This window comes from Ambystoma mexicanum, chromosome 10 (assembly GCF_040938575.1).
Source record: "Ambystoma mexicanum isolate Mex_15411 chromosome 10, UKY_AmexF1_1, whole genome shotgun sequence".
Lineage (NCBI taxonomy): Eukaryota > Metazoa > Chordata > Amphibia > Caudata > Ambystomatidae > Ambystoma > Ambystoma mexicanum.
In genome coordinates, this window is record NC_090932.1 from 43,089,393 (window position 1) to 43,110,095 (window position 20,703).

At 46.6% G+C, this 20,703-nt stretch overlaps 1 protein-coding gene across 2 annotated transcripts in view; it reads right to left on the minus strand.

Moving 5' to 3' along the window:
• TPRG1 (tumor protein p63 regulated 1) overlaps positions 1-20,703 on the minus strand; it is a 700,518-nt gene that overhangs the window by 468,716 nt on the left and 211,099 nt on the right. Inside the window, exon 1 of one of the 2 annotated variants that reach the window (XM_069617466.1) lies at positions 4,098-4,252. The exons of the other annotated variant lie outside the window; for it this stretch is intronic. Within the exon in view, the coding sequence (XP_069473567.1) occupies positions 4,098-4,231 (134 nt within the window). The 5' untranslated portion in view covers positions 4,232-4,252. Of the gene's footprint in view, positions 1-4,097; positions 4,253-20,703 lie in introns of those variants that run through there. 2 annotated transcript variants of the gene reach the window in all.

The following is a 20,703-nucleotide window of genomic DNA, read 5'->3' on the forward strand; positions in this document are numbered from 1 at the left end:
GTGTCTGACACTTAAGGGCGGAGCCTCTGCCCTGGGGTTCTCAGCTCTGCCGCGGTTATCTGGGCAAGGGCCGCTTGCTTTTTCCTCACACGGGGCCCTTGTTCAGATCTACAGACCATGCAAAGTGGCACCCTTACGAACAGGAGAACTGTGTGTCTACTGTCACTTTCAGCAGGAGACCTCTCCTCACCCCCAACTAAGAGCCAACCGTTGGTTTTGTAGACGGTTCTAGCGGCCCCTTTGCCGACATGATATTTTTAAGTACTTTTTACTGACAAAATGAATACAAAAAAACTCCATCACATTTTTTATTTTTATTTTGGGGGGTACCCCCCAAAGCCACTCCTTTCCCTATGCTATTGCCCCTACTCCAACCCCACCCCTTTTTACCCCTTGCCCCCCTATATATTTCAATTCCTTTTTTCATAGTAATTTTGTCAGCAAAAATGACTTTAAAAAAAATCATGTCTACAAACCAACGCTATAGACACAGGGCACTTAAAGGCTGTTTGCAATTCGGTTCTACATTTTTTCTGTAGTATGTGGAGTCAAACGCCCATCCCCCTTCACCTGAACAAATAATTATAATTATTGTCATTTCAGGGTAGCGCTTCAGATATCATTTCTCGTGTTTATTACCCAGTTTACGGTCCCCATCACAACGCCTCCCAAGAGATGAAAGGCTGGGGGGACAGTGGGCTGGGGGACAGTGATATGATATGATATGGCATTTGTAACGCGCCTATACACAAGTGTTTCAAGGCGCGACGGGGCATGGGAGGGGAACAGAGGGAAGACAGACAACGATCCTACTAGGCCAGGTGTCATTCAGATCGCACAAGTGCAGGGGTAGAGGGGAATGGGAAAAGTGCAAGGGGAGGGGGGGAAGTGCAGTACAAGGTAAGTAGAATAAAATAAATAAAGGGCCAGCTGGTGGCAAGCGCAAGGTAAGTGCAGACAAGTGCTGGGAACGGGGGCTGTAGGGATACAGAGACAGTCCCGCAGTGCAGGGGTTGCCAGGGAGGCAGTGCAAGTGGCTGGGCCCAGGACCGAGGTCGGTGCAAGTGGCCCAGTTGCAGATTTGGTGCAGATTCAGCGAAGAATTAGCAGGGGAGAGGGAGAGAGAAAGCAGAAGCGCAAGAGGAAGGTTTTGAGGTGCTTCCGGAACCGGAGATGGTTCTCCTCAAGTTTCAGGGAAGCAGTGGGCACAGACATTTTACCTTCCAAGTAACACACACCCAGATACCTCTGCAGTGGATGCAAAACTCACAAACCAGTCTCACTTTGTTCCCAGAGCCGGCCCGAGGCATGTGTAGTCTGTGCAGTGGCCCGGGGCCCGTTGTCTGCGGGGGCCACGAAGGCACCAGTGCCTGCCTCAACTATACCAAGAATGTTGTTTTATGGGGGGGCTGTGCGGGATCAATGTACTAAGCTTGGGTGAGGCCACATTGTTTCCTCCCAACCTCCTGTGACGCTCAAGAGACCAACACCCACTCGCAGCGGCCCATCACACACTGCAGGCCCTTTAATGAGTGCTTATCACTTTCTTTCTTCAAGCAGCGCATTAAAGTGGGGGAGATTTAAAAATGATGGACCATTTAAGAGACCATTGTTTTGAAGGAGAAGTTCGTAACGTTTCTGTGTTAAGAAATGCAAATAGGCATTTTTCTTCTGAAAGCACACACACAAAGCACCAGTTAGCTGCCTAAATCTAAGCTCTCCTCCACATCAATTACAATAAATCACAGAAAACAGTTTTAAATTAGCTATATGACTTTCAGATTTTCAGATTTAAACGCACCATAAACAGTTTATTTGTGGTAGAATGTGATGTTTTCATGACATCATATATAAGCCTGCATTTGTCGAACACATACAACCATGTTACACGTCTTGAAAATAAAAAGGATTTTTTTTGTCTTTGGCTGAATTGCATTCTGGTATTTGTAGTCTCCCACTCAAGATGGGGGAATAAGGCCACAATTGTACACATTTTTCTGAACATATTTCTGTCAGGATTTATATACTTGAGTGGGTACCTTACTATGGTATGTGTACTTTTCAAGTCATCTTCATAAAGCAGAGTATTGGTTGACAGCCAGGCATGGGGTTGACGAGGGGCAAATGATGAGAGGGCAAGTGAGTCCTGAATATTTGCCCAGAATGTGGCAAGAGAGGTTGCAATCCTGGAGACCGGTGCAGTTATTTCCCCCTAATTGTGGCCATGTGCTGCTATTCAGAGCACAAGTAAAAGGATACATGTGGGTGGACAGTGGTACATTTTTCAGATAGCGGACACAACCCCCTTGGGTGTTTTTGAGGTCGGCAAGCCTGCTCAAGCATTTGGCTACCAAGATTTCACCCAGGTGTTCATGTTTCCAGTGCAGACACATACAATTAATATCAAAGCCCATGCTCGTATTGGGATTTTGTTTTCTAGGGAACATTTCACTACAATTGCTGGGTTAAAAGCTGAGCAGCTTTTATGCTTTCCCAGCGTATTTATTGGAAAATGCCCCCTGTCAGGATATTTTTCTGATGTTGATTACTGGTTTTGAAAGGCCAATGTTCTTTTGTCTGGTGCACTTTCTTCTAAGAGGAAAGGTCAATCGAACTAAATGTGTATCTTTCACTTGGGGATTTGTTCACTTACTGTGCGTGTGTATTCCTGGGGGCCAGCTTTTTATTTTCACTGTGGGGGCAAAAGTTCCCACACTGAGTGAAGCGTTGGAGCCGTGCTCATCCCCAGTCAAAACACCACATTTTACAGCACATGTTGCCGCAGGAATAGGAAAGAAGACATATGATTTACAGGAAGGTCTAAACATATAACATCTCAGCAACAGTCTCCAAACCTGCTCAGTTGCCTTTGCAACTTTCTGCTATAGGATCCTCTGCTATTCTACACCGGCAAAGAGTTTGGCCTGCTCACCCCCTCCAATCAAGTCTCGGGGGGTACATTAATAAAGCTCCAGACTCATTTTGTAGTGAGCAGCACTTGATAAACGTACTTATTATTTGCGATTTTATTTTTGACAGTCCAACTAATCCTTATCTGTAGCTTCCGAAATAAAAGCATATTGCTAATTTGTACAATATTTATTGTTGCATTTGTAAAGCGCACTATGCCCGTAGTCTTCTAGGCGCTAGTATTGCCCAAATATACACACAATAAAAATGAAACCATTTGTGAAACTTCTGAAAAAACAGCAGTTGGCAAAACACAATCACCATATTTTTGCAATGCTTTCTACAATGCTTTGTTTTTAAAACAAAGTTTCAAAAGACTTTTTGCAAACAGTATTTCTATCAATTGCATCTGGGACGAGATGTGTTCAATTTTCTGAATTGTAGACTGGTCTCAGATCCCGGCTTCTCTACTTAACCAAAGTGTGTGCTCCCGGACAAATCTTTTTATCACACTGTGCCTTATCTGCCAAAATTACAAGTCTGTACATGGCATTCATTCAGCTGTCTGCTACTTAAAAAAATATATATCTCACTCCTGATATTACCCCCTAGGTAAATATTAATATTGACAATTCATATACTGGACGTTACAGTATGTCTCCTGGATTACTCATGGCAACATGTTTTTAATGTAACTTCCCATAATACCTTTGCTTACTAAAGACTCATTCTGTGATATCTCTGATGTCACTATTTATGCAAATTAGGGGGTCGTACACATCCTTTGCCGCCCCGGACCCTGCAAATCCTATGGCAAACACCGCATGCACACTGCTCTGTCGAGATGAAGCCCTTTCTGTAGAGGGGAGGGGGTGTGTGTTTGTAACCCACAGTTCAAAAAGTCGCCCATCAGTGTCGACTCCGCTTTTTACCCTCTACATAAGCAGAACAGGGGCAGTGATTGCAGCGTCTGCGAGTACAGTGCTTGGGTACCCGCGCTCTGGGCGCTAGCTATAGGCGAAGCCTCCCACTGTGGAGGCAACAGGTGCAGCTGGCCTGCGCCCTGCCTGCAGTCACACACTTCCTGGGTGTGCCCTGGCTGGCATTGCTTCTTTCACAACCCCTCGCGCTATATTCACAGCCCACAGGCAGGGCAGCAGCTGCCAGCGATTCAAGATCAGTCTTACCCGTGCCAGGCCTTCCGCGGGGTCCACCTGTGCCCACTACCCCCTGACTCTGCCTCGCTGTCCGGACTGGAGGTGAGATCAGATGTCGACGGCTCGAGATGTCCCTGTCCACGCCCCAAAAAAAACTGCTGCATTTCTGTCGTCAAAGAGACAGACCAGGAAGTAGCCGGCGACAGGAAGGGAAGGTGGTTCTGGGGCAGTAACTGCCACCCTGAGATGCCAGCCTGTTCCCGGAGTATTGCGCAGGCCGGCGTTACTATAAAAGGCGCCCCGCTACCCCAAGAGTAGGAATCCTTTCGCAAAAGCATGTTTGGGAAGATAGCTCAATGGGTTGGGCTCTTTCTGCAGGGATCAGCCTGCAACCGTCGTGTATGTTTGGATCCCTGTGGTTCTTCTCAGTCTTTCATCCCCTTAAAATCGATAAAAGGAGGACCATTATGCTAGGAGATTAAAACACCCGCCGCCTTATGCCGCTTTTTGAAACTACACGCCTGTGAGAGGAAACACCACGTTATCTGCTGTAAATACCGCTGTGATTTTAAACCTTTGCTAGTGGGTGGGAGAGAGAGTAGCAGTGCTCGCAATCAGTCACACGTCACGTGCCCACACGTTTGCATCAAGAGTTCTCTATTTTTTGTACCATTTTTTTAATGTAACCCTCTGCACATAGTACCATTTACAACTAGCGAGGCAGGTCTCTCTTGCCATGGTTAGAAGCGTATTTAATACTGTTTTCCCTTTGAATTCTGGGACTTGTAGTTTTTTCGTTCCCATTTTAAATTTAGGAAAACTACAAGTCCCAAAACTCTCTAGAAAAATAACAAGTCTGGATGACTTTCCCACGCATGTCAAGGGGAAACTTGCGAGCGCTGTCGCAAGCGAGCGTTCAGCGCGAGAGGGCAGAGGTAGAGCAGGTCACCTATGTTGTGCCAAGGTGAGCAGCAGGCGCGTCATTTCACCAAAATGCCTGGGGTAGCGGAAGTGACATCACACGACCCATGACCCCCTGATGACATCACAGGAAGTGATGTCATTTGACCCCACCCCAAAGTGATATCGCGGGAAGCGATGGAACACGACCTTTCACCCTTTGACAAAACAGGAAGTGGCATCACATAGTATTGTACACTACAAAAAATATGGTTACGATATCACTATAATGTGATGTACATTTCATACAAGAATGGATCGCCATATGTATTGTTAAGATCAGTGTGTATAGGCCCACATTACCAAATTACTGTGAATCCAAACAGACCTCCAAGACCAAATGATAATGACGTGTTATTATATAGCACTTACGCTTAAGTGCTTTATATAGAAAAAATATACACCCACTATCACCCAACCTGTGTTGGTACTCATTTATCGACCTCGGAAGGATGAAAGGCTCAGTTGAGGTGTTTAAGAACAGACTAAATCAGTGACTCACTCCTTGAAGTGCCTGGAAATAAACCTTTAATGAGTTTGGCAATTATGGTATAGAATTCCAGAAAGACACATTATTTGGTATTCCTATTCTTTCTTATTTAGGGTCAGTGTTGAAAGTGTTAGACTTGTGGTACTCCTGTTCTTATTTTTCTTTTTTCTTTTGAGGGGTCTGAACAAGAAAGCCAGCCACTCCAGAAGTAAAGCACCACATGGTGCTGGCCACAGCCCATGAGCTTGCATTATATAAAAAAAAAAGAATAATACATTTAATTGAATTTTTTTTAAGAGGTCGCAAGGGAGACCACAGAGGTCGCAAGGGAAACTTTAGAGGTCGCAGTTGCGACCTCTGGTGACCCCTAAATGACGTCCCTGGTGAGCAGAAACCCCATTGGGCGTGCAAGCTTTTGTCCCACTCTCAGGAGGTTCCTGTGTACGTTTCAAGATTGACAGCTATGCCAACGTCCATGGATTCAAAAAACAGGTACAGCTGGTAATAGGCAGGGTCAGCTACAGCCAATTCTATCGCTTTAGCCGGCCCTTTGCATGCTGGGACTTGTAGGCCTGTCACCAGCAATTCTCACAATGGAACAAGGGAAACTGCAGCTCTGAGAATGTATTTTTTCAAATGTATTTTTACATTTATACAGAGCAATAAACCGAAGGGCAGCAAGGTGCTGTTGCACTACAAGTTACAGGGACAGGTGTAATGTTGAAAGGAAACAAATTCTTCGAGCAGCTCAGACGTTACGCGCCGTGAAGAGCCAGGTTTTCAAGCGTTTTTTCGAAAGTCTCGGTAGGATTGTTCGGCTCTCATGGTATGTTTTTCTGCTATTACTGGGAAGCTGGCACCGCCAGCCTTAGCCTGAATTTCGGCACGAGGAGGCGGTGAGCGTAAACAGTTCTGGTTCGTCTCTTAGCGTGGGGTTTATTGATTTCTGTGACGGATGTGGTAGTGCAGAGTTGGAAAGACACCTGTGGGTGATCACAAGCGTTTTAAAGGTGATCCCGTCTCTTATGGGGAGCCAGTGAGTGTTTTTTCTTGCGGTGCTGATGTGCGCTTGGCTTGGAATAATAAGTGCTGCATGAAGTGCATTGTTCTAGAATGATTCGCATTTTATGTTGCAGGTTGAGGTGCCTGCAAAGAGGGCACTGCCGTGATCTAGTCTGGAGCCTAAGAGGGTCCGGGCAATAGTGTGGCATCTGTTAGTTGGGAGGAATGGCCTGCATGCGTTAATGAGTTTGGTAGTGTGAGTTGCGGAGGATGCGACAGCGTTAACTCGACGCGTGAGAGAGAGTGAAGCGTCCAGGTACACTCCAAGTGTCTTTACAGAAGAGGAGACAGCGATCGAGATGCTGTCGATGGTGAAGGTGGCATAAAGCTGGTCAAGGTTTTTGAGCATCGCCATTGCGGCCTGGATGGTTTGGTAGACTGCGTTGATGGTGGCAGAGTCACCAATGTGATTGCCAGAGAGGGGAAGGAGGACTTGGATATTATCCACGTAATTTGTGTCGGAGATGCCAATTAAGGCTAAGAGGTCAATGAGAGGTTTGGGAAAGATGTTATACAAGGTGGAGGGGGTGCAGAAACATTGGTGAACTCCGCAGGAAATATGTGCCAGGGCGCTATCGTTAACCGCAGAGACTCTAATAGATCTGCCCCTGAGGATGGACGCAATCCAACTTGTTGCTGCTGGCGAGAAGTTGGCTACCGAAATGAGGTGATGGCAGAGCATCTTGTGGTCTGCCAGGTCAAACGCGGCCGAGAGATCAAGGCTGGTTTAACCGTGTCCTTGATCTCGTCCAGCTAGTTCTTTAATTCAAGCAAGGCTGATTCAGTGCCGTGCCTCGGGTGGGATCCTGATTACCGCGGCCCTAGGATGTGCTTTGATTGCAGGTAGTGCTGGATTTGAAGGTATGCATCTCGGTCAAGAATCTTGAGGAGGAAGAGGACTGTAGTGATAAGGCCGGACGTTGGTGCGGGTAGTGGAGTCCAGAGACATTTACTGAGTAGTGGTAATACCCAACTTTCCGTGAGAGTAGCGGGGACGCAGCAGGAGGCGAAGGAGGCGTTGATGAAAGTGGTGATGAAAGGTTTCAAGGCGTCTGAACAGTCCTTAATGATAGTAGCTGGGCAGATGTGCCCTTTACATCTAGACGGTTTCAGGCCTTTCAGAATGGACGGAATGGACGCAACCTCCCCTTGAGTGACAGAGTTAAACTGAAAAGGTGGATGTTCTAGCACAAGTATGGGGGGGCTGGGTGAGGAGAGAAGTTTGTGGATGGGTATTGATGGTCATTGGCATGTTTTATTTTGTGAAGGGTGGCCATTTTCTCAAGGAGGGCATTTTGTATGTTGGTGACCAGGTCTCATCTTTGGTGAGGTTAGGTGGAGGGATGGAAGGGGTTGGTTAGGTGGGGTTAGATGGTTAGGTGGAGGGGGGGAACGGGTTGGTAGGTGAGATAGGTGGAGGGGTGGAAGGGTTTGGTTAGGTGGGGTTAAGTGAGGTTAGGTGGAGGGTTGGAAGGGGTTGGTTAGGTGGGTTAGGTGGAGGGGTGGAAGGGTTTGGTTGGGTGGGGTTAAGTGGGGTTAGGTGTAGGGGTTGAAGGGGTTGGTTAGGTTGGGTTAGGTGGTTATGTCGAGAGGTGGAAGGGGTTGGTTAGGTGGGGGTAGGTGGTTAGGCGGAGGAGTGGAAGGGGTTGGCTAGGTGGGGTTAGATGCGGTTCGGTGGAGGGGTGGATGGGGTTAGTTAGGTGGGGTTAGGTTAGGTTAGGTGGAGAGGTGGAAGGGGTTGGTAGGTGGGTTTAGGTGGAGGGGTGGAAGGGGTTGGTTAGGTGGGGTTAGGTGGTTAGGTGGAGGGGTGGAAGGGGTTTCCAATCCTCTGAGGATAGCGAAGATCTCACATGTGTTTGATTTTGCGTAGGTGATTCTAGTGTTGAAAGTGCTAGCCTTGACCCGATGGATGGCTTGTTTGTACAGCTTGGCTGAGGTTGTAAATAGCTGTTTGTAGGCATCAGGTGGTGTTTTTTCCCCATTTGGACTCAGCCACACTTTTTTTGGTGCAGCGATCAATAAGGTCTGGAGTGAGCCATGAGTTGATGTGTGATGTGGGTTTGGTTTTCAATAGTGAAAGCGGGGGGCGACAGAATCAGCTGCTTGTGTCATGGTTTTGGAATATATGTCTGCCAGGAGGTTAGCATCTGTGTGAGGTAGCTGCTCAGACTGAAGAATGCCTAGAAGATGCAGGATTCGGGCTTTCGTGAGAACGCGTGAGCTGCGTGCAACTGTTGGTGGCATTACTGGGGCGATATGTGTGATGAGATGGTGGTCCGTCCACGGGCAAGGCTGATTGGCGAGGATGGATATTTGGCTGTTTGTCGGGTGCCCAATCCAAGGTACATCCTTTGGAGTGTGTGGGGTTTATGATGCAGTTGCAGAAACCTAGAGCGCTAGGCATTCATCTCATCCGGGTCATTGAGACCTAGGTTAAGACCACCCAAGAGGATGGTTTGGGATGTAGGCCTGATGTTAAGGCTCATATTGTGGAGGAGGTCTTCTACAAAGGTTAGGACATGGCCAGACGGGCAGAAGATTACATGCAGGGTAATAGTTGTGTGGGATAGGGATAGTGTGGCGGTGAGCGTGTCACAGTTTGGTGGTGGCGAGGTGTTAGATTGTCTGAGGGCTAAGGTGTCTTTTGCTATCAATGCTACCCCACCGCCGCTGGAGTCAAGTCTGTCGCTCGTGAGGATGGTGAAGCCTCGTGGCAGAGCAATTGACAAGGCAGGGCCTGAGGCAGTCTGAAGCCAGGTTTCCGTTATGGCTAGAATATCCAGGTTATTGGCCGTGATAAACTCATGGATATCTTGGGGGTGGGCTTGGATGGATCTGGCATTGATTAGAGTGCAGAGTGGGGGACGGGGCTGGTGCAATTTGAGGCATGCGTTTAGTATCGCAGCCAGGGTTGACTCTTAAAGGGTTATTCAGAGCGCACAGTAGTGTTGTGCTATGAGGAGTATCAGGCCTGGCTCCAGGAATTTTCATCTGGGTGGCCCAGGGTTGTGATCAGGGGGGGCCCACATTCCAGTGGGTGTGGCTGTAGGAATACCCTAAACAAAGTGCTCTAGTTTATCCAGATTTCCCAGATCCGTGATCCAGCACATTTCTTTCCCAGATCTGCAAAAAAACATTTGCACCCCTCCTATAAAAACAGTACATAGCAAAAGAGAAGCAAGGAAAATAGTGTTGCAACATCAATCTACTGATCTTCCCTTCCCATCTGCTCTCCCCTTTCTGTTATATCCGATCCTCCTTCCCCTTTCACCATCCAGACACCTTCCTTGAGCTGCCCTAACCCCGTTCCCATTTACCTCCCCTCCCACCCATTCACAGCAGCACCCAGCATGCCTTTCCTGGCCTGGAGTGGGAGTATTGTGGGTGATGCCTCCTCCTCTGAGAGGGCTGAGCAGTGAGGCCCTCAGTCTTTCTACCATCTCAGATGGTGTCTGCCCAACACTACCTTCCAGAGCACTGTGGCTACTCCCAGCAGGCCCTTGTTCTCCCTCCATCTTGTTGTGAAATATAGACCCCCCCAGAATACTGAAGCAAGGAATATGAGATTTTGTTTCCTACGAAATTGCATTTTTTCAAACTTCTTTTTATTTCAAGAACAGAACATACCATGCCCAATCAATACAGGTAGTCTTGTTGATCTTATCAATATTTTGAGCACAACAGCATATCCTCCAATAACATACACATGTATACAATCCTCCCTTCACCCACCCATTCCACAACCCCCATCCTTTCCAACTGAACCCCTACAGTAGTCCCACTCTGAATGTCTCCCATCAATGGTTCATGTCCAAAATTACATTTTAAACACAAAATGTTATTTTTTGTTGCATTTTTGCAGCACAATTTAATTGAGTTGAGAGTGCAAGTCAGTTCTGGGGCTGTAAGGGCTGCACCAGGAGGCAGACGGTGCTAGTTGCGGGGTTTCTGGCCTCCTGGTATACCTCCTGGTGGGGCGTGGCATGAAGGAGAGGGCCTTGCTCCCCTGCCATGCCCCTGTACATCACTGTCTGGTACATACTGTTTACATACTTTATTTTATTTATTTATTTATTTATTCATATTTGTAAAGTGGGCAACAGCCCGAGCGCATCGTGGCGCTTGTTACAGAGAGTGATCAAAGCTTAGTTGCATATAAAAAACAGACAGACTTAAAGTACAAATTGTATAAAGCATTTGGTAAGGCTGATAGACAACGTGGAGGCTTAGAAAGGGTGGAAAGTCGAGAGAGGTTAGTTAAAGAGGGAGGTTTTAAGGTTTTTTCGAAAGGCAGGGAGAGAGGTTTCTGCTCTGACAGTAGAGGGGAGCGCATTCCAGAGCTTCGGGGCAAGATATGGGAAACCTATCCCTCCTGCATTGGCCCTGTTGATGCGCGGTATGGTGAGTTGGTTAGAGTAGAATGTTCTGGTAGGCCTGGTTGAACTGGATCTGGAGAGTGTGTCTGAAAGGTAGAGTGGTGCTGTAAGGGTGATGCATTTGTGTGTCGTGGTGAGAATTTTGAATGTGATGCAGTGTTTGACTGGGAGCCAGTTGACAGTCATTCTCGTTTGTGAGTTATGGTCTCTTTTTGGAATACTTAAGGCTGCTCTTATTGAGTTATTTTGGGGGATTTGGAGTCTGCTTATGTTTTTTGCGGAGGTGCCGGCTAGGAGCGTATTGCAGTAGTTAAGCTTGGCCCCTATGGTGACTCTGGCTATTGAGAGACAGTTGTCCTTTGTAAGGAAGGGTTTTATGGTGTTAATGAGTTTGGTACTTAAGGCAGAAGCAGAGACAATAGCGCTAACTTGCTTATTCATGGATAGTGTTGCGTCAATGTGAACCCCTAAAGTCTTAACCGAAGATAGGACTGGGATGATGCAATTATCAATGTTAAAATTGGAATTGAGACAGTCTAGCTTTGGTAGAGTGGACTTTTGGCCAAGAATGAGAATCTCAGTCTTGGCTCCGTTAAGACATAGGCCATTTGTGGCCATCCAGGCTTGGATGGTGGAGTAGATTTGCCGTAGGGCTGTAGCATCTTGATGATATGAACCTGATAGGGGAAGGAGCACCTGACAAGCACCCGCCTAGTTTGTGTATGCGATCCCAAGTGCGTCTAGTTTGTCGAAGAGTGGCTTGGTGACTAAATTGTATAGCTTTGGGGCTGTACAGGATCCCTGTGGGACACCACAGTGAATGGTGGTAGGGGCTGCGTTTGCTATGTTAGAGAAGACTTTCATTGCTCTACCTTCTAAGAAGGAGGTGATCCAGGAATCTGGTTGGTCGGAGAAATGCGCTGCATGCGTGAGGTGTGAGGTGAGCGTTTTGTGATCCACAAGATCGAACGGCAATGAGAGGTCTAAGAGGAGGAGGTGGGCAGGCTTACCTTTGTCCAAGATTTGGGTGATTTGATTTTTTAGATCTAGCCGGGCGGTTATAATATTATTATTATTATAATAATATTATTATTATTAAACTGGTTATAATATGAAATTGTCCAGGATGCCTCTTTGTTTGATGTGTTTACTTTGATTTGATATGACAAAATTTTGTTCAATAAATGTGGCCAAGATATTTTCAAAGTTAGATGTGTGTGTGCGTGTTTGTCTCCTAATGCCTGTGCTGGCCATCTATTAAACCATGAGTGAAGCTTTTTGGAATAGCTTATAATATGAACTGAATCCCTTCTGGGGGCACCTAATTTTAACAGGCAAGGCATGACATTAAAAAATATGCTCAGGATCACACACTTTGGTGAAGTGGTAAAGCCATAATTTCAGCTTAGCCTGAAATTAAGATACTTGAACACACATGGCCCGAGCTCAAGTAGGTACAAATATGTGTTGAAGTTTGGCTTTGAGTAGCTGAAATAGTACTCCATTCTATACAGATTACTTTAAAAAAAATGCACAAATCAAATGATAAACCAACCTGACAATGTATTCATCATTCAAGTACTGGAAAAGTAAAGAGTAAAACACAGGCGAAAATTGCCTTTGCTCTTTACTTTACCACTACATGTCTGGAAAAGTGTAACTCACTTCCACAATTAACAATTGTAGGAGCCATCCACGATGGATTCCTTTTGACTCTGCCCGCTTTTACCAGGTGTAAAAGTCAGGCAGATCCCACAGGAATCCATCGGTTTTCCACCAACGTAAAAATGCATGCTGCTGGAATACCAATCGGATTTGGCAGGGGAACCTTTTTAAGGCCCCTCTTGTTAAATATATTTCATGCTTATTATTAATTTCATGTCAAATCATCCAAAATCCTGCAGCTCATAAAAAGCCTCAAATCAGGCGGAAGAGTATTCCACAAGTGAGGAATTGCGGCTGAGAAGCATCCATTTTGCACCTGTGCCAGTTTGGCCTTTGGGGTGAAAAGTAACCCTGTGTTATTGGATCTTAGATTACGCCTGTTAGATAGCCACTTCAACTGTGCTGCCATATAAGAAGGGCACGAAACTTGATTCTCTTTGTAATGGGGAGCCAATGTAAAGGTCTGCATGCTGTTGAGATATGATCTGTTTCATGCATACCCGTAACGACCCTCACTGGGTTGTTCTGGACCACTTGCAGATGATTGAGTTCTCCTTTGCCTACCCCAAGTTGACTGCTGGCACGGTAGTCCAGGCGACTCCCAATGATCGCCGTGGCTAGGGCGGCACAACTGGAGGCCTCAAGGAATGGTCTGATTTGTGCCAAAAGTGTAATGTAGTATGTTGAGTTAGACTCTAGGCCGCTGATATGGGACCTCGTTGAGAGCTCTTGGTCAATAGTGACTCCCAAGGTTTTTACTTTTTTCAAGGTGGGGAGCAGACAGTCTGCGATTTGAAAGAATGAGTAGGACTGATGAAGCTGGCACAACTTGGGGCCGGTGCCCTGGATAATAATCTCAGTTTTCGAGTTATTCAGAGATAGGCCTTTATACAGCATCCAGAGCGGGATTTGGTTGTGTGTGGCATTAATGACCTCAGCGTCTTTGGAGTGGTCACCTGATAAAGGGAAAAGACACTGAGCATCATCAGCAGAGTTGGCATGGCACTTCCTGTTGTAAATAATCTGCCTCTGAGACACATTAAAAAGATACAATCTCAAAATTGTTCAGCCCTGCTGTTTGTATTTGAGGACAGAGGGGAGAGCAGGGGCGGGGGACATTGGCATTTGTCCCTTGTCCAAATGTTAAATCCACCTCTGATTGCACTCTTTAGAAAATATTTAAATACTGCTTTTTAGTTATAAAAGATGTACACCTTTTATACTTTGCCCGCAACATTATAGAAAACGCTCTTCTTTTTTGTTATTTTACGGGTGTTCATGTTTCATTTCTGGCACTGCCTAAACACCCAGCCCCCAGAATTGACACCATACTTTCCAAACAAATCCCACAACATGCTTGACATATTCTGTCTGCATGCAAACTCTGTAAAGTTACTCAAACAGAATGAAGTTATGAAGTCAGTACTTATCAGTCTGAATCATGAAACGTTCTGGCAGAGTAGACTAGGCTTCCAAACAAAGATACATTCTATTTAGGTTGGAGCCCAACTGGTAAGTATGCGTGAGAAGATCTGAATACTTGCCAACCTAGCCTTATCATTTTCAGGTAGGACATTGTTGGACCAGCTCAGTGAGGTGCAGCTGGATTCCCTAGGCGTAGCAAGCAAGACACCCACATCTGGGCATATAAACATTCACTAAGGGAGGCAAACGGAAGCCAACATGCATTGGCAAAGCCAACAGCTTGGGCTTCTGATTAGGCATTGATAGGAATTTGCCAGACACTGCCATAAGGGTACCACCTGGCCAAAAAATGAGAACAGCTGGAAAATGGTGCCAGTAACTGGGCATGTGTATGGCATTGCTTGGCAAATGTCTGCTAACACATATACGCAAGCCAAAACTGATGGCTTTGTGATTGCTTGTTTAAATCAGGACTTCAGTGCAAGTCACAGAGGCATTGACAAATATATTGCTTATAAAATCAACTGGTTGAAGACCCACATTAAGATAATTTGATTACACCAGGAGCTCCTTTACAGAGGCAATTAAGTAATTAAACACACACAAAAAATGCTTAGATGTAACACTAGCAGGCCCTATACAGCACCATGTTTGGTGTTACTTTGTGATAGAGCTTGCTCAAAGCGTTCTAGAAAGGTTAGGTTTTGGTGGTGAGGCTTTAACACAGCCATGGCTAGTCGTTAGGTGGGTAAATGACCAGAGCAGATGTGTGTTTCTCTCACATGATATTGCCATCCTATCTGTGTCCCACTGCATGCGTTCTGGTTGTACCTAATAAGTAAAAAAAAGTCTCTGAATAAATTAGAACCACAGTCATTGCTCTGGACGGCCTTCCATTCTATTGTTTGCATATTAGCCTTGGTCCTGTCACTAATAACAGAAGCCTGTCCCAAACTGCTAGTCCACAGGGCCTAAAAATCCATGTGGTTGCTTGTGTTCCAGTGCAGATGGAACACGGCCTAGCAATTGAGTTTCAACTGCACCTTTTGGTGGCAGCACCAAAAGTCATTTGCTAATGGCTTGTCCCCTTCTCTAATGGCACAGACATACTACAGAGTTATGGCATGGAATGTTGTGCAGACCAACGGTAGTGGTAATGTTTAATTCAAAGCCTTGCATCTATCACTTTTTGATTTTACTACTCTCCACTCCAGAATTAAATGTATGTTATTACCGACTTTATCCTTTTACTTATACTCACGTAGTTAATGCAGCACAATATATACTTTGAATGTAATTTGTAAGGGCCCCCAGTCAGTTGACGCAGCTTCTGCGGAAATCTGTGTTCAAGCAACTTTACCTGTCATTTATATTGTTTTATATAGTTAAGCATGATGTGAATAACCACTATATTCCCACACAAAATAAACATACTTTAAAAATTGTGATTTAAAGTTTGAGAAAATAGTAGACAGCCTGCTTGAATACGTGTGATACCTCACTAGGAGGTGTGAATGGTCCTCCATCTCTCTGGTCATTTGTACTTTTATGGCTGTGGGGCATAAATCATTGTCTAGGGCAAGAAAACAAATCCTGGCCAGACCACCTGCAATTCAGCCTCTCAGAATGATGTCTCTGAGGTTGCTGCAGCACGTTTAGAGTGACATCCACCAGCCACTCACTTGGTTACCAGTGGTGTATAACACCACTGACATGGCCTCCTTTTTAGGGGGGGACAGGGGCTGTCTCTGGCGGGGCCTAGCCCCCCTGCTGGAGCCGCGCCTGAGGAGTATGTTGTCTGGTGCTGGAGGTGGCAGCGATCTTGGTGATTGTTGAGTCAGCTATAGATTGCTTAGGAAGTGTGGATGCCAAGTTTTCTAGTGGGGCGGGGGGTGTCAGTGCCGTAATGCTGGGTTTGAGTGTGGCCTCGTTCCCCCCGTGAAGGTCCATGGCAGGGTATATGGCAGTGATCACGAGAGAGTGGCGGTAGTAGCGGTGAGATACCCTTCATGGCGCAGAGTCTCAGTGAGGATATATTGGTGGAGAGCGCGGCGGGAAGTACGTTAGCTGTTCTGGTGGCTTGCCTCTTCTTCATGGTGGCTTGGGGTAGAGTGACTTGTGGTGGGGCTTGCAGTATAATTACAGATCTGGGGGCATACCTCATCTTTATCTTCGTGGCGGCCTGGGCTGGGCGCTCTCCTATTATGGCTGGCTGGTGCTGAGGCAGGTCTCCGATGACTGTTGCGACTCACATTGATCCTCGGGGCAGGCAGCTGCCTGTGGCCCCTCTCTAATGGCGTGCTCGTTGGCGTCCCGATGGCAGTGGTGAGTGAGGCAGGGGCCAGAAAAGGGGCCTCCTGCGAATGTGTGAACCGAGTGTCGAGTGCGACATCTAAGTCAATTATTTTTATTTGCGTGGGTAGCGGAGCGATGAGGGTAAAATGGAAGCGCCAGTATAGGCGCACAATTCTGTGAAGGCCCAATGCTGGTGCCTGAGACAGAACGATTGGCGGGAGGACTAGCTCATTAGTGTGCCTGCCGAACGGTGTATGGCTCAAGGGTACAAGAACATGACGGTGAGAGGAATAACAAGGATTGTCTAACAAGTGGGGCCTGAAGCTAATGTAGTTGGGCCCACCACAGTGACATTAACATCTGTAAATGCTGATACAGTGCTAGTCAGTGGGCATTTACAGATTTTGGGTGGGCCTTGCTCGCCCAGGCCCTACCCTGTCTATGCCTCAGATAAGGGTAGGTGAGTGGCGGGAGAAAGACTGTAGGGCGAATTGCTGAGTAGTGCGGTAATACATTTGGCAGAAACGACGTGCAGATACTAGCATTGCCAGACATCACGTACCTTTGTTCTGTGGCTGTGGTGTTCGGCTTGGCCCACAGACCCGGACAGGAGGTGCTGCATCTGGCCTTAACCGAATGCGAAATACAGAAGAAGGTGACCCTCCTGGCATGGGACCAGCTGCTGGATATACAGACTGTGTGAGCAGTGCCAGGTAACGTTCTCCCTCTCCCATCCTGCTGTGCACAAGGACACCTAGATTCCAGGCCACCAGAGACCCAACCACACCAGCTTGTCAGGTTAACGAACAAAACAGAGAACCCCCGGCTATAGCCTCAAGCCGAGCTTGCGGAACATTGACCGCAGAAAGCGCCACAGTCTAACATACTGTTTATCAGCTCTCCAGATTGGTGTACATATGTCCATCAATTCACAGACTTTTTGTTAGGGTGAGTAGGGTGACCAATGAAAAAAGCCGAGTCCAACTTCCATTATTCACTCAAAAGGGTTTCTTTCTGAATCACTATCAGACATGTTTCAAGGTTGAAATTGTGGGCAGTCTAATGTTCCCATAATGCTCTTTGTTTTATGTAAATGGAAGGGCTTGGTCTATATGAAGAGATACCATGTTGTCCTGGACCATGCTCCTCGGCCCGCCTCCCAAATGAAGAGAGGCTTCCCCCAGTAAATGTTTTCCATTTCCAACACTGCCTCGCCCCACCTTCATCCCATGCGGAAAACCCCAGAATCCAGACTTTGCACAAATCAAATTTCCACATGACACTGATGCCACACATGCATGTCAAAAAAGGATTTGCTCTTGAGACAGGTGGGTGTAGTGGGCTTCAGTCCCTTCGCCCCTGAAATTCTGGGCAGTTGCTGACTGTACCTTGCTCGCTTGCAAAGATGCCATGGGCAGGACCGGGCGCAGAGGATGACCGGTGCCTGGCGCTGCACGCCAGTGCATTAAGAAAGGCCTGGCAGATATTTCTGAGCACAATATAATGAGCTCTCAAGTTTCCCAGTTCTGCGTGTGAGAAAGGCAGAGCAAGAAAGTGCTCAGAAAATGGAGCGACTTTTTAAAACTCCGTTTATATCCACGATGTCAACTCCTTTCACATGGAAAAAATAGGGGTTTGCATTTCCATTCAGGATGTGGAAAATACAGCTGTGTGTATATTTGGTGAGTTGTCTGGTGCGATTTCAGGGACGGCGGCGGGTCCTTTCAAGCTTTTCACTTGAAAAATAGGGCCCAGTACCCCCGAGCAGCTGCCCCATGTTGGCAGTCTTATGCAACCAAAACAGATTCCTTTTAATTTAGGACATTACACGTGTCTCTGCTGGTGCCCTTAGGCTGTCACAACCCCCCCGGCCCACACACACTCCCCTGCAGTATCCAGCAACCTTCTTATCGTTGCCTTTTTAATTCCTGTCTCAACGACATTAGCACCCTGCTGCCAAAGAACCATTGATGTGCGTTCCAGGCTGACCATGTGCAGTATGTGGTTGTCTTTGGTGTGTGGCATGGGTGCAGTGTGTGGTTAAGGAGTGTGCGGAGAGTTGTGTTGATGTGTCTGTGGTGTTTAGGGACATTTTGTATAGCCCCATGGGTCTCCAGTGGTGTCCGTCCCATTAACCTGTGTTGTTTTCCGCTGCTGGAGTTGTTTCAAGATGCCTCTTCAGTTAGAGTGGGGGGTAGAATGATTTGAAGGTAGTTGTGGTTGAGATCTCTTGCCCAGCAGACCACCCAAGAATTAATGGGGACACACTTTCTTCACTTTGGAAACATCACAGTTGGTCACATTTATTTGTTTATTTCCATGCAAACACTATTTCTCCAGCTTCAATGCTTTATGCCACATTATGGGATGTTCGGCTAAGTCCTGCTATGCCAGGTTACAATCGGCAGGGGCAACAGAGCCCATAATTTGCAGTCTGTTGCCTGGGGCCTCCCTTCCGACTGCCACCTGACACCTCAAAGACACACCAAGCACAGAGCCACCTCTACTACAATAGGATTAGAGTACAATACAGCTAGACAGGCACAAGGAACTAGCAGCTGACAAAGTCAAGCACACCACAACCACAGCAATATTGTGCTGCAGGCACCACTAGAAATTTGCATTTTGTCCCCAAATTCTGTAATATTTACGTGTAACACCCCTCTACCCCCCAAAGTTTCAGTCTAGTTTTGCACTTTCAAATTTCGGTCGTGGAAACCTGTAGGGCTGTTGCTAGGTCTGGAAAAGATCCGGGGCTACACTAATGTCGGGACTGTCGGTACTCGGGGCTCGCTATAGCCTTTTGGTTGTAGCTCCTGAACTTCTATCCGGGGCTACAACCAAAAGACCCGGGGCTATCGCCCCCTCAGCTCCTTGCCAATGCCTCTGGAAACCATGTTTCATCTCTACGCAGGGGTTAGCTATGCACGCCTTTTGAGATAGTCGGCGCTAGCCAGGCAGAGCTCCGCCACTCTCCAAAAGCGATTCCCGAGCCAAGATGCGGGTGGGGTTCCCTTTGTTGACTGTTGTTCACTAACAGGCAACCATGTGTGATCCAGTCCAAGACAGGATCAAATTCAAAATTCCTACTCTTACACACAACTGTCTCACTAATAATGCAGCAGCCCACCTCAGCAACCAGATCAGCAAATCCCAATGCAGGAGACCTACAGGGTCCTCGTACACCAATCTTATTGTGACCCCAAGATACAGATGACAGAAAGCAGGCGGCTGGAGCTTCCCCGGAATAGCAGCTAAACTGTGGCACACCCTCCCCACTCAGCTAAGAAACGATACCTCCCTATGGTCTTTCCGAAAAAGCCTAAAAACTCCCAACAATAGACACCAGGCCCTTCAGTACCATATGCTATGCCTGTCCGACGAAAGCACCACCATCATGTATACTTTGCTTACTTAACGTAACTGCTGTGTATATTTACCACTAAGGAAGCGATGAATAAAGTACGTATATATGTATGAACCTTTCTGCAACTGTATTAGCAAAGTACCATAAATTGTAACTAACCTACAACTGTAATAATGATGTATTAATGAAGTCCCCAAATTGTAACCACAAAAACTGTAACCAATGTCTTAAGCTCCAGCGCCTAGATGCATATGGGCTACACACGCTTTACAAATGTACAAATAAATAAATAAATGTGTGTGTCTGGAACAGTGGGGCTGGTGAATGTTTTAACTCGAGGGGCGTAAATATTTCTCACAGATATGCCATAGCGACCAGGCGTAACAAGGCGGCCTGAGCCACTCAAGGGGGGGTCCCCCCCCAGAGAATTTGTTTTAAATAATGGGTTAACATGGTGCATTTTAGAGCACCATTTTGTTTAGAAAAAATTGGGTAAAAAGCCAAACAGTTTGCAATTGGTTTTGTAGGGTAACTCATGAACAAATTAAATAGATGCAAGTCCCCAACGGCGCACAGGTGCATTTCCCAACACATTTTCATGATGCCTTTGCCCACAATATTTGCCAGTTTGAAACATTTTCACCCTAGCTGTGCCCATACTTTCCAATGACTGCAACATTATACCCTAGTATTCCCATATAAGAACATACTGTTTTTAAAAGCCATCAAATAAACTAAGGGGTGAAACTAAGCAAAACATATTGTTTTTAGGGACACCTAAAGGGCAGATACCTCACTGTTAAGGTAGGTCTTGGCAGGGAAGTCCAGCACTGGTTATGCCAGCAGGATATGAAACGCCAGAATTTGAACAGTTAATGCCAAGCGCGTTCCTGTTCAGGCTATGCCGTTTCTTTCAAGGAGCCATGTGACAAGCCCATAATACCCTCATTCACCGGCTTGAGAATGGAAGGCAAACAATTCCTGCACCTGATTGCG